Below are 13,810 nucleotides of genomic sequence, written 5' to 3' on the forward strand. Positions count from 1 at the left end.
TAGATTTCGCAGTGCGAAATGCATTATTCATAATAGTTGTTTTCAGAGCGATCCGACTGTTAGAAAAGAGAAGGAATTCTTATAAATGTTTTATAGGGTTTAGTGTTCAGAAAATGAGCAAGAAAACCATGGCTAAGCTCATTACCGCAGATCCGCTATGTATGCTCTACTCATTATTGAAACCCTTGGGCTTGAATGTGAAATTGAAACCCTTTTGCTTGAATGCAAAATTATTCACAGGCCCCATCTTCCATTTATAACACTGGTGTCTTACATGTTTCCATAGGGTCCTGAGCTTGAGCTTATGCAGAGTGGGCATTTAGAATGGTCCTTTCGTGTGGCTTAAAGGAAATGATCATATTTGAAATGGAAAAAAATATTGTGACATGTTACCTTTTAAGGGGTTAAATTCCCATAAGTTTTAGTCTGCAATTTTCATAACTTCATTCATTTTCAGACCCACCTAAAATGCAGTTTGTAGGCTGATCCAAGTTTTAGATTTTTCTATTGAGGGATTGTCCCTCTCAGTAATACTGGCTTCCTTAATGCATATATTAGCACAGCTTCTATCCTGCACTTATTTCCTCTGTGTGCATCCTGTTTTCTGTCCCTTCTGAGATACTTTTTATCCTCACTACTAAAGATCTGTGTACAGCACCCTTCCTCCTGCTATCACTAACTCTAAAAGAAGGGAGGAGGGGCAGAGAGCTGGCAGGATATACTCTAAAATTATTAGTATATTTTTAGTGAAGAATGTTTAGAAAGTTCCTTAAATTTGAATTTAGGAAATAACTAAATAATTTTTAAAAATGTGCTGAAAATTATATAGTCTTTAAGAATATAAATTTTGCTCTTTAAAATTTTGGTAAGTGTGTGTCTTCTCATGTGGCATGGATGTTTGGACTCTATTAAGGCGCCATGAGATCCAGGTGAAAGTTTTATAGCTGCGCCACCTAAGGCTACATCACTGATTGTAGGAAGTCTTTCCACTGTACATTCAAGGACCTAAGCATTTTAATTATGCATAATCATCATGGACTAGGAGAAAAATAAAAAATATTATTTATTTTTGGTCTTAATAATTTTTGCAACTTTTCAGCACTAAATGTTATAAAATCTCTTTAAATTTTGCACATTTCTCTGTGATTGCCTACAAAAAACAAAACAAAAAGAAAATGCCAGATAGCTTACTTCAGTCAGGGACTGAAGTAAGATGCATTAAAAAAATGAGACATTTGAAAAAGTGGCGTTTCAAGGATTAAAATAAAAAAACAACAACAAATCAACAAAGGAAAACAACTTAAAAATGGTGTAAATCTTAGATTTCAATGCGCAAATACTAAAACAACTAATAAAGATCAAATTAATCCAGAACACTGGAGAAACAGGAATGACGCGGGGGCTCGAACATATTTTTCGAGGATGCCGAAGACACTCTGTTATCACTAATCGAGACACAAGAGACCTTAGTTTTAGGTGAAATCGACAAAATAACGACACAACTCCCACGCGTTTCTATGCTGATTTTTTTTTAATTATATATGGTATTTTTTTCATGTAAACAGTTTTGTAGGCACACGGTAACAAAAGCTCTACAACAACAAACACGACCGAACAAAGTTTCGCTCCTTTTCACATTGGCCTTGGTTGCAGACTGTACAATATTAAGGCAAAACGAGGAATAACAGGAGTCAATAAGAGAGGAACGATTTGGAACTTGGTATCTGGCGTAATATGGACCAGCGAGCAATACTATAAGTTTTACAGCACATTGTGACCCAATCAATTGGAGGACCCTTAATATCTACTAGTAATTTTCATGCTTGGGGGGGGTAGGCATGTTAGGCGATAGATTTAGAAATGGTGAAATTGTGGGTTTACTGTCATTCTTGAGTCTTTAAAGTTTATAGCGCTTTTTCCATTGTGTTTCTATGTGCCCCCTAATTTCAAGAATTGGAGCTTTCACGCCCAATTCTTCACTGTAGAATGCAAAATGATTAAATTAAGAAATGAGATGGGATAGTCAAGTTGACGGTATTTCGATAAGACCCCTCATCTACTGTGTGATATGTTGGCTGAACCTACCGAATTTTTGCGGGAGGCCAACCATTTTATGTACATGGATGTTTCCTGACTTAAGCCTCCATACACATTAGCCGAAACCCCCCCCCCCGGATAATGGTAGGCTCATCCGACAGTCTATTGTGAATGGTGCCCTGCCTACTCTCCCTGAAATATGATGTCGGAGCAGATAATAATCCAGAATGGATTTTGGATGATCCTTTTGTTTTTGGCAAGACAAGCAGCCACCAGGTTTCTGGCAGCAACTTTTTCCTAGAGAACACAGGAGAGAGAGCTTCCGGATAAACGATGGTTCAGCTGATAGATATCTATTGTGTATAGAGCCCCTTATTCGCAAAGGGAAAAAAATCAGTCATGCTGGATTTCAACACACCCCATCCTTCGTCCTAACAGGCCATAAGCATCCATCGAAGGAGTGCGGCGTTGGCTTATTCAGTAAGGCATACATGTGTATGGGATGGTCAAGAGGAATGGATGTCGGGCAAAACCGTATCTTAAGGTCTATGACTACATTAATAGTTACTGGGAATTTTAAAAGGAATTTATCCCCCATCCATAACATAGTCGATAACTTCTAGATCATTGGAAGCCAACGTCTGAGACTCCCGCCATTGCCAGAATTGAACAGAATGGACATGTATAACCGATGCTCCATTCTTACTGTCCACAGCGATCGACCCCCACCAATTACTTCTGATAACCGACATACCCCTTGAAATATAAAATAACAGACTCGCTGCTGCACTTTTAAAAATATTTAATAAATCCCGGTTTTAGTCCTAAGTTTCCATAGTCAGCGGCAAAACATGGTGCCATCCCTGTGGTCATGTATATAAGAATAATCCATATATTTGCCCCCCAAATACAACAGATCTTAGGATTTTAGCAAGGTTTACACTGCTCTGGGAGAAATGTTAGAAATACTGACTCCACGATTGTGACTGTAAAGGCTCCTGTACACATTAGACTAAAGTTACCCTAACCCGATAACGGCAGACCGTCTAATTATCCATTTAAGATGGAAATTACAAGGTGATAATGCCTTGAAAGCTAAAATCCAGATCCTTGTAGGGGGGTATCTAGAGAAAATGCTAAGGTAGTATTCATGCCTGGGCCTTGGAGACTGAGGGAGCCTAAAGGCTCCTCCACCATGAAGAGAGACCACTTTTATAAATGACGCGGTAGGTGGGGACCCCTATTGTGCTTTGGGGTCCAGGAGCTTCAAGTTACGTCTTTACAGATGTCATAGAATATATATTAATACTGCTTGGTATATACCAGTAATGAATATTTATTTTTAGTGAAACACACTGAATATTCCCTAAAAGAGGCTTTACACCTACAGGTCCATTTTCTTATAGGGATTAAAGGTCTGACTCCGGCCTAGTTTCTTACCCACTGTAAGAGCTTAACCATCCGGGTTGGTAGGGATATGTTACCTAACTACAGACTTTAATATCTAGTTGCCAGGCAAAACATTCCTAGAAATCAGTTTGTCGAAAATCACTCAAGAGTAATGTGCACAACGTCTTTTTCAGGAGGATTCTGCCTAGCGCTCACCTGAAGAAGCGCTTGAAAAAGGCTAAACATATGTAAAGCAATGTCAGGGATCCAAGAAGTATCGTTTCTCCTTGCAGAGAGTGACATGATAAGCATGTCGAGGTGAGGAGACTTAAAGCTGCAATGCTCCTCTGGGAAATATGCAAATGGTCTCTTCAGAGATCTAGTCCTCTTCCTCCCTGAAGAGACAATTTGCATAAAGCAATGTCAAAATGACATGGTGTTCACATGCTCAGTCTTCATTAACATCTTTTAACTGCGTCAGGTTATAAAAGCCCAGAAGTGGCTAAGAGAAGATACCTGACCATTTTTCAGATGGCTTTCAGTCGGAAGCCACTCACCAGTTTAAATATATAGTTGAGAAAAAAATGATGGTGGCTGCAAAAACATTTGGAAGCAGACACTTCGGGAAGAACATCCCCAATATCTAAAAGATGTTGCGTGCCTTTATCCTAAGCATACAGCTTAGGACGGAATTGGGACTGAGTTTAGGCCTGAGAAATGCCAGAGGTCCTCTTGACATTATTTTTTTGTACAAATAGATATCCTACCCTCACAGTATGTCAAGAAGTATAGCTGCACCAAATGTTTCACGCTCTTCGATTCTGACATCTACTCTAGTCCTCAGTGGCAATTTTCACTTCTGCTGATGGCTTCCTTGGAGCCCCTGGCATTTACTAGGACCGGCAATGTCATGGTGTTACGGCATAATACACATGATGGTTTGCGTGAGAAATTGTAACTAGGTGTCATGTGACGTCATGTCGTTGAGGGACCTAATAAACGCCTTAGGCACTATGGATTCTTGGCAGAAGATGGACAAGTGAAGACTGCCCTGGTGGGCCGGCTTAGAGTGGACCAAATCTTTTTGCTCAACTTTGTAGAAGCTGTGGGGGTTACTAGTGGAATTCCTCACACCATAGAGCTATTTTAGATCTCCTTGTCCCTTCCTGTGAAATGGGGGAATCAAGGTGGCCTTGACAGAAGCACAAGAAAAGCTAATTGAGCTATACACAGTGAGGACCACGGCAAATGGCGCCAAAGATCATAGCTTCTTGAACCGCTGAGGGTATGACCCTGGGAACAACTGAAATGTGACTACACTTTCTGGTTCTGAGGGAACTGTCTTTTAAGCATGTGTTGTCAACAACTGTTGAATCCTGACGTTTTGACATTTCCTTTGAAATTTAACTTTTTTCCATTTTCCTAAACAATAGCAAATACTGACATTTAGTAACCCGTAACATTACTAAAGTACTGAATTTCTTTCAATGGATTTTCATTACAGACACTTTTACATTCCCTTAAAGAAACACTATAGGAAAACACTATGTTGTCTTGTACATGGCTCTGTGGGGGTGGAGTCTGACACAGAAAATAAGGCTAGTTTCACACTAGCGTCGGGAACAACCCGTCGCTGTGCGTCGGGCCGACGTTCCCGACGCTAGGGTGGTCTCCGCCGCACAACGGGGGCAGCGGATGCATTTTTCCCACGCATCCGCTGCCCCATTGTGAGGTGCGGGGAGGTGGGGGCGGAGTTCCGGCCGCGCATGCGCGGTCGGAAAAAGTGGACCGTCGGGAGCAAAAAACGTTTTTTTCTCCCGACGGTCCGCTACCACACGCCCAAGTGTCGCAAAACGGACGCGACGTTTGGCAATGCGTCGCAAATGCGTCGCAAATGCGTCGCTAATGTTAGTCTATGACGAAAAAACGTATCCAGCAAGAACTTTTGCTGGATGCGTATTTTCGGCAAAACGACGCATTTGCGACGTATTGCAGTTAACGCTAGTGTGAAACTAGCCTAAGACAGGAATTATGCCCCACCCTCCAAGAGCTCTGCACTACATAAAACCTAGTGTATCAGTTTTTCCTAGAGCGCTCCATTAAAATCGACATACATAAATAAAATACAGATGTCTGTTGTTATACAAACAACACAGACTCACAGGATTTTACGCCACAAGAGTATAAAAGACAAGTGTGACAAAAGATCGTAAAATTATCAGTCAATATATGTCTGCAAGTCGCCTTCTTGTGTCAAGTTCTTAAAAATTCTATTCCTCTACTATTTTCCCCAAAAATGGCATGATCCAGATTTCAGAATGACAAATTTATCTAGGGTCAATACATGGAAAAGGGGGCTCATAACAAATTGGGCCCTTTATTTTGATGTAGGTATTGGCCACTTAGGGCATGAAGGTATAAAATTTGTTTTACGCTCCGTCTCCATTCAATGACCCTTGAGCCAATTCTACATCCCTTTGGTACCAATGGTGAGAGTAGTCATGCGGAAAAGAAAGTTGCCCATCAGGACTAGCCCATAGGAGATAAAATGGCAGCAGGACTAGCCCATAAGAGATAAAATGGCAGCTAGAGGCATTTATTGACTAGTGACTTTAAAATTTTTGCTAATCGTATTAAAGCTTTAAGTTACTTATGGCAAACAAGGATGAGGTATTTTTGCAGAGGAAAAAAATTAGATATAAAAGTGACCTCAGGTGTCTGAGAGACTACTTTATGTAGAAGGTCCAAAAACGCTTGTACTTTAGGCCTTGTTGCAATGAAGATGTGACCATCAGGTGATCTACATTGAAAAAATGAGATAAGGCTCTTGGCACTTTCCTGACTCTTGGGGCTTCCTAGGGTCTATATACTGTGGTATAAAGGTGACGCGGATGACTATATGGCACAACAATAGTAATACTGCTAAAGGGTTGGCACTTGAGTTAAGGTGGCAGTGGGGCTCACCGGCAGCGTTTAGTCATTGACCCTGGCTTGGAAATCTGAGGCAGGCTTTAATTTAACAGGAGCTTTAAAAAAAATCAGCACTATATATGTCAGTATGGTTCTTATTCAATAACTGTACTAAGCTTCCTAGTAGCAAGGAGGTGAAGGGTCCATATATAAGTTGTAATGATATTTTTCCTGCATCTTTAAAATGTATCACAGGCTTATTTCACACATTGCTACAATTACTAAAGGCTGCCAAGTAGGCACTTACTGCCACAATATACACAACGGTTTATACAGTAGCTCAGCTCACTGCAGACAAAAACAACACACAGTGTACTACAGCAAGTTTGTTCACTGATGCACAGAAGAGAGTTTTTTTCCATCTTTGAATCTTTCAGTCAGCACAACCTCTATCACTGGATGAAGGGCATCCTTTCCTTATTTTCAGTGTCGCCCTCATGGTCTTCTTCTTCCTCTCCGGCCTCACTGGTTTCTGTACTGTCGTTGGCCATCTAGATGAAAGCAGAAGTTTAGTCAGCAGAGCTCGCAGAAAGCAGAAGTTTAGTGAGCAGAGCTCGCAGAAACCACCGATCCATACACATATCTAAGGCTAGGTTCACATTGCGTTAGGGCAATCCGTTTAGCGCTAGTGCTAGCGGATTGCGCTAACGCAATGTTTTTGTAGGGGCCGCGTTTAGGGGTCGCGCTAACGTCCCCGCTCTCGCAGATCCCTGATCTGCGAGAGCGGGGAACGGACCTCAGGCGCGCCGCGGATGCTGCAAGCAGCGTCCGAGGCGCGCTACAATAGAACGGCACATTGCTAGCGCGAGCCGAAAAAGGCACGCGCTAGCAATGTGCTGCAGGCGAAATTTACATTGCTGTCAATGGGTGCGCTAACGGACCCGTTGCACGGCGTTAATTGCGACATTTTCGCCGTGCAACGCTGTCCGTTAGCGATCACCCACTAACGCAATGTGAACCTAGCCTAACACTTAAAGAGAGACCACTGTTTTAATTTTTATTTAATAAATCAATAGTACTCATGAAAATAAGCAACTTTGTAACATATCTTATCAGAGAAATCTGCTTCTTTCTCCTCCTGGACTCTCAATTCACAGGTAAAATCTGTAAAATCCGTATACAGCGAGGACAGATTTTCACATTACAGATATACCAAAGAGCAGTTAGTGCTTTTAAGATTCTATGGAGAGCAAAAAAAGGGAGGCGCTAAAGACCCCTAGAGGAACATTAGGAGCACCAACTGTCATCTCCTATCTAAGCAAAAGGAAAAATTTGTATTCATGGAAAACAGAAATTAATCGGTTGATCTGAGAATGATAGATCAGTCCGAGAGAAAGAAACAGATTTTTCTACTAAGATATATTACAAAGTTTATTATTTTCAAATGTACTATTGACATATAAAAATTTAAATAAAACAACTACCTTAAAGGATAACTGTACCAAAACCCATAATCCATTAGATCGTTATTTTGCACCATTTTTTTTTCCATTTTTTGAGTATTACTAGATGTTTGTTTGACCTCCATTTTATACCATGAGTTATTTTAAGTTTTGAAGCTCACAGTCAGCACTCAGGATATTAAAATGCAAAAAAAAAACAGAGGAAGTCCCCAGAACGGAAACCAAATCTATTGGGCCTTATAGACCTGGTGTTACTATCATTGTATGTCTGCACCAAAAGTGCCCCTAATAATGCTTCTAGGGAACATTGCCTAATTCTAGTATCAATAGGGCCTAATTCACCAGATCAATAACAAGAGTCTATTGCCCTTCTGCACAGAGTACTCCTTCTAGAAGTTCCACCAAGGGGTTCCAAAAGGTCCCTTTGTCCAATAAGTGAAGACCAATACTATTATAGCTTCATGATAGCTGGGGCCATTTTGGAGATTTTGTACTGGGACCCACAATCTTCTAATTACCCCACTGCTTAGGAGGTAGGAGTCAGTATGACCTTTCCAGTGTTTGTCTGCCTTTCTTCCAAGGGTTATTCCCATCATCATAGATGGATAGTCGGATAGAGCTTGTAAAAACAAGCACTTTTGCAATTTACTGCTTATTAAAATTTGCAGCCGTTCTTGAGATATTAACATTTTTCCTTTGTTTACAGCTTGTTGCCTAGGATACCGACCACCGATGCTGCCTAGCTTGTAATTACTGCGCTGACGCTGTCACGAATTAAGAGGTAACATCGTGCATCAGGGATCCTGGCCAGCTTCAAAATAGTGCTTACAAGCTCAATTAATAAAAGAGCATGTAAGCTTTGTGCATGTTCTTCTGTCTAGCAGAATTGGTCGGTCTCCAAGGTAATGAGCTGTAAACAAAGGAAAAATGTTAATATCTCAAAAACGGATGAAAATTTTAATAAGGAGTAAATTGCATAATTACTTGTGTTTACAAGCACTATCCAACAATATCTATTTATGAAGATGGGAATAACCCCTTTAAGTACGGTACATTTGCCAACTGATAATTGTCTTTGAAAATGCCCCAAGGGATTAAAAAACATGAGGAACTTGGGAAACTCAACTAGGATATAAGGACGTCTGTTAGAGGACTATTAAGATCTGTACCGATTGTTAGAACAGAAGACCGGGCATGCGTCCTTGACTGCCACTCTACTGAATGTCCTCAATGCCATGGTCCTTTAAGGATTTATGAGTCAATAGAAGGTGGTCATCTGTTCAGGATCCTCCTCTTGGTCAATGTATAGAGCTGTTACAAAGCATCTCTCACTTTGGAGGACCTATCCTGTGTAATACTTAATGTCTCCTGTGGAGGAGCTGCAGAGAAAAGTGCCAGGTGAGATGAGAAATGGGAATCCTAGCAGATGGAAACTTTGTGATCAACTCAATGCCAGCGGATAGTTAAGAGGATGCACATACCATATGCTATGTAGAACTCAGGCCAAGAGAACCTTTAGGACCCCCCAGTCATTTGGGCTTTAGAGTTACTTGGAGACTGAGTAGCAGCAAGCATATTAAGTAATTTTAGTTTCTGCAGTGCCAGATGGTGGGCACAGCACAGCGACAGTACATTAACTATTTAATTTTTTTTCTTTTTAAGGAATAGACGCCAGGAGGATAATTGGTAAAATCTTCTTTTGTTTGCATACTGTAGCAGCATGTGCTAACATCACACGCCGTATCAACAGTGTCAGCCCGAATTAACTCAACGGCTCCAAAGGAAGATTCATTCTATTAACATAAGCCCTCTGAGGTCGGTCATACTGGATTCTTGGTTAATGGGAGGAGCCGGGAGGAAGTATTATTTACCTCAGAGGCTTTATCAGCCACAGGCTAACACCACAGGCTGCTGGATTTTCACAGTTAAATCCATGGTGGAGCAGAGGAGAGATAGGGATGAATTATATCCTCGTCATCTCATTGTGAGATGTTTTGAACCGGGAAAAAATATATATTATGTGACAACTAATGGCCTGCACTTAACAATTGTCAACCAGACAACTGGACCGAAAATCGGCAATAATGCAATTTTTATAAGGTCTAATTATGGGGCCAACAATGCCAATGGGCACTTGAATTTTTGTTCTAGTGGTTATTACAGCACCACATATTCAGACAACAGGTGAGAAAAAAGTTCTACCCTAAAACTTTTATCATTGAAAAAAACTAGATCCTTACTACAACCGAGATCCCTGATTCTCCATCCATGCCAAAACTTCCTCAACCATGGCAATTAGAACTCTGAGTGGAGCTTTTATTTGGCCGTTTACATCAGTGCCAAAGGTCCCCGTACGCAATAGACTAAACTGAATTAATGTAACAACTCTGCTGGCATCACTGCATGGCCTCTCATCCCCCACCTGCATTACACTCAAGCTCACTTATTTCTCTGGGCCTTGTTGTGACTTCTCTCTGCTGCCAGCTCCATGCTGTGTGCCTCATGTCTGCTGTTTGCTCTGTGCATGCTCTGTCTGTGTGCATAGGGGGGCGGCGCCGGCAACTCCTGTTTCTTATAGAGACTGTGTGCACCTTGCTAAGGTGTCCCTGGCCAATCGCCATGAGGCTTCCTGTATTTAAGACATCCCCACCCATTGGTGGGGGTCTGTGCAACTTACTCCCTCAGTCAGTTCTTAGCTGCTGAGGTGCCAGGCCCTGTTTTGCTTACTTCCATGTCTGCCACCCAGAGGGGCGTTGTACCCTGGTCTGTTTCCTGTGTAGCCACCCAGCGGGGCTTCGTACTCTGGCCTATGTCCACCACCCAGAGGGGCGTCATACCCTGGCTTGTGTCCATGTCTCTGTGCCTTGTCTCCTCCCTGACTCTGTCTTAGTCTAGTCCCATTCCTGTGTCCGTTTATATCCCTGCCTTGGTTTCCTTTCTCTGCTGTGCGTACTCTGTGTCTTGCTTTGCCCTGCTCTGCCCTCTGTGTCTTGCTTTGCTCTGCTTTCGGCTCTGCTGTCTGCAACCTTGCTTAGCTCCTTTCTCTGCATTCTGTGACCTTGCTCTGCACTCTGTGTTTTTGCTCTCGGGTCTGCACTCTGTGTCTTGCTCTGCACTCTGACTTTGCTCTGCTCTCAGCTCTGCACTCTGTGGCTTTGCTCTCAGCGCTGCTCTCTGTAGCTTTGCTCTGTACTCTGACTTTGCTCTGCACTCTGTGGCCCTGCTCTGCGGCTCCGCTCAGCTCTCGCTCTGCGGCTACGCTTCTTGTGGTTCTACTTTGCTCCGCTCCTTGCGGTTCTACCTGGCTCCGCTCCTTGCAGCTTTACTCCCGCTCTTCTGCACTCGGCTCCGCCTCCAGCTCTTGGTTCCGCCTCCTGCGTTTCTGCACTTGGCTCCGCCTCCAGCTCTTGGCTCCGTCTCCTGCGTTTCTGCACTTGGCTATGCCTCCTGCTCTTGGCTCCGCCTCCTGCGTTTCTGTTCTTGGCTCTAGCTCCTGTGCTTTCGCTCTGCATCCGCTCTTGCGGTCTTTATCTACCTATTCTTAAGTCCTCGTGTCTGAACAGGTTCTTACCTGTTCTACATACCTGCCTGCAGACCGGTCCCTACCGCTACTTCCAGTGTACCTGCCTGCCTACCAGAGAGCCAGCCGTGCCCGCTTGCCTGTTTATGTTCCGTTCCCCGGTGGGATCAGCAGACACAGCCAGACTCCACCCTGGAGTGGTACCTGGTAGCTTCCTATTGCACAAGTCTGACCTCACCATCAGAGGCTCCAGCGAACACCTAGGAAGCTATTTAGTTACGCCCCTTCCAGGGAAGTTTGGTCTGTGGTCCAGTGGGGCCACACCCCCGCGCCAACCAGTCTGGGCGTGAGCGTGACATTTAATATCGGTTGGATCAACGACAGCTTCATGCGCATGGGGGTCTCCCGAATTTTCGTTGAAAGATGGTTCTGAGAAAGATAAATGACAGGCAGTTTGTATATTAATGTCCGACCCTTTTGTTTTTCAGGAGATAAAGCCACTGCCAAAGCCTTCTCCACTTTCTCCTTTGAAAAACACTTGAGTGATTGACCGAGATGAATGTTTATGAGTATGGAGGAGTTAGGAGATAGTAATTTTGTGTGGAAAATCCAGCTATAGATTTAGACCATCACCATTTTATCTTCCTACAGAAAAAGAGACAGACGCTGTCCATTGTTTCTATGTCGTCCATGGGCAGCAGAGAACCTTCAAGTGAAGCGCTGGGGTATGGAGCGGGCACTAATTGAGACACTATGAGACATTTTGACATGGCAGTCAATTTTTCTATAAAGTGGCCAACCCCTTTGAGAGCAGTGTTACCAAAGGGTCCTTCAAAAGTGCCAAATTTCTCTGGATTAGTAACAAAAATTAGGACATCCCATGGCTAGTTCTAAAGATCCTGCTTAATGAGGAATCCATTGTCAGGATTTTATTTTCTCCCTTGTGGTCTGCTCTGCAACTTGGCTTAATCAGGATGGCTCTTGTGAATAACCACAAGTCCACACAAAAGCCTAAAATCTGTCTGCTGCTAAATGGGTCACAAAAATAGCTAAGAGAAATTAGTACTTACCAACGGAGTTGGAGCCTTTTCCACATCTAATATCAGCTTTCCAATGTTCCCTCTGTCATGGATTCTCTGCATTGCCTCTTTCACCTGGAACCCCCCCAAAAAACAAAAATAGTTGATCAAAAAAATAAATATCTAATGTTAATGACATTATTAGATTATAAGTCTTATTTCACCAGGAAATCTCATAGAAACCCAGGAAGCTCAGATTACTGATCCTGTTTATGCAACTAATGGACTAAGCAAAGCGAACATCGTGGTCCCAAGTGAATTTCTTCTGCAATGGCTTTACAAGGTCATAAATGTCTGGTTTTGTCTTTTTTACCATTACATTGTGATACAGGGAAAATTGATTCTCCTTGAAAAGCAGAGACTTATAGGCATGGCAATGCTCTCTAAAAGTTATGCAAAATAGCTTTCCTTTAAGAAGAAGAAAGCTGGTTCTTAGAGGATATCCAGCTTTTTTCACCCTATGGGAGAGCTTGTTTTTTTTCACTCCACACATTCAAAGTGACTGTGAGACCTAACCAAGGGTTCTTCCTTTCTGTAGGTTTTTCACAATGACCAAGCAAGTGAGGGGGTAAGTCAGAAAATAGAAACATCTACCAATTCTTTATCCTTCACGGGATGGGTTATTGAGAAGGCAACTAGGGATAAATGGGGTGTACATAGGAATAAAATGTTCATAAGGCTCCCTATATGGCTGGCTTTTACCACTTCATACACTCCAATTGAGGTAAAGAGGGGTTAATAGGGTTATCCCCTTTTTTTAAAGTTAAATGCATGAGTTGGGGGCTAAAAAAAATAATTTCTGTAAGTGGGTTTCATTAAACTTTTTATACCTTTTGGATTTAACAGGCTCTTTGTTCCTAGCACACTGAACTTTGATGTGGTCTCAGGTTTTATTCCCCTTTGGGGCCTTTTTGTTTACTTAAATGAATGAACTGGGCTAAAAAAAAAAAATTCTGCAAGTGGGTTTCTTTCAAACTTTTACACCTTTTGGATTTAACAGGCTCTTTGTTTCCTAACACACTGAACTTTGATGTGGTCATAAGTCAGCAGAAAGGAGCTCAGAAAATGACTATATATGAACATTTTATTCCTATCTACAGTACATCCCTACTCCAACGTGAATAGCCTGCAAGGCAGAACTTTGACCTCACGCTTGTAAATCACTGTTGTGACTCCTTTACCCTTTGTACATCGGGAGGATCTCCTTATGTATACCTCCAAGGAATGCCACAATATAGGTATCACCGAAAGGCTCCGACTGAAAATACCCTACATGTAGTATACTTTAGGAGGACCAGCGAGATGTTCCACACCATTAGCATAGCGTGCCTAGACTATTCTCTATGCATATCACGCTATTGTGTAATGACTGTGGCACAATTCTCAGAGTGGTGTGCCATCTGTATAGAACA

The 13,810-nt window shown here is 42.3% G+C and overlaps 1 protein-coding gene across 1 annotated transcript in view; it reads right to left on the reverse strand.

Annotated features, from left to right (window-relative positions):
• Window positions 1-1,512: 1,512 nt before the first annotated feature.
• VAT1L (vesicle amine transport 1 like) overlaps window positions 1,513-13,810 on the reverse strand; it is a 73,545-nt gene continuing 61,247 nt past the window's right edge. Inside the window, exons 8-10 of the mRNA XM_077288382.1 lie at window positions 12,390-12,473; window positions 5,451-6,887; window positions 1,513-5,025 (exon numbers count right to left, since the gene is read on the reverse strand). Coding sequence (XP_077144497.1) covers window positions 6,789-6,887; window positions 12,390-12,473 — 183 coding nt within the window. The 3' untranslated portion in view covers window positions 1,513-5,025; window positions 5,451-6,788. The remainder of the gene's footprint in view (window positions 5,026-5,450; window positions 6,888-12,389; window positions 12,474-13,810) is intronic.

The sequence above is a fragment of the Ranitomeya variabilis genome, chromosome 2, assembly GCF_051348905.1.
Source record: "Ranitomeya variabilis isolate aRanVar5 chromosome 2, aRanVar5.hap1, whole genome shotgun sequence".
NCBI lineage: Eukaryota > Metazoa > Chordata > Amphibia > Anura > Dendrobatidae > Ranitomeya > Ranitomeya variabilis.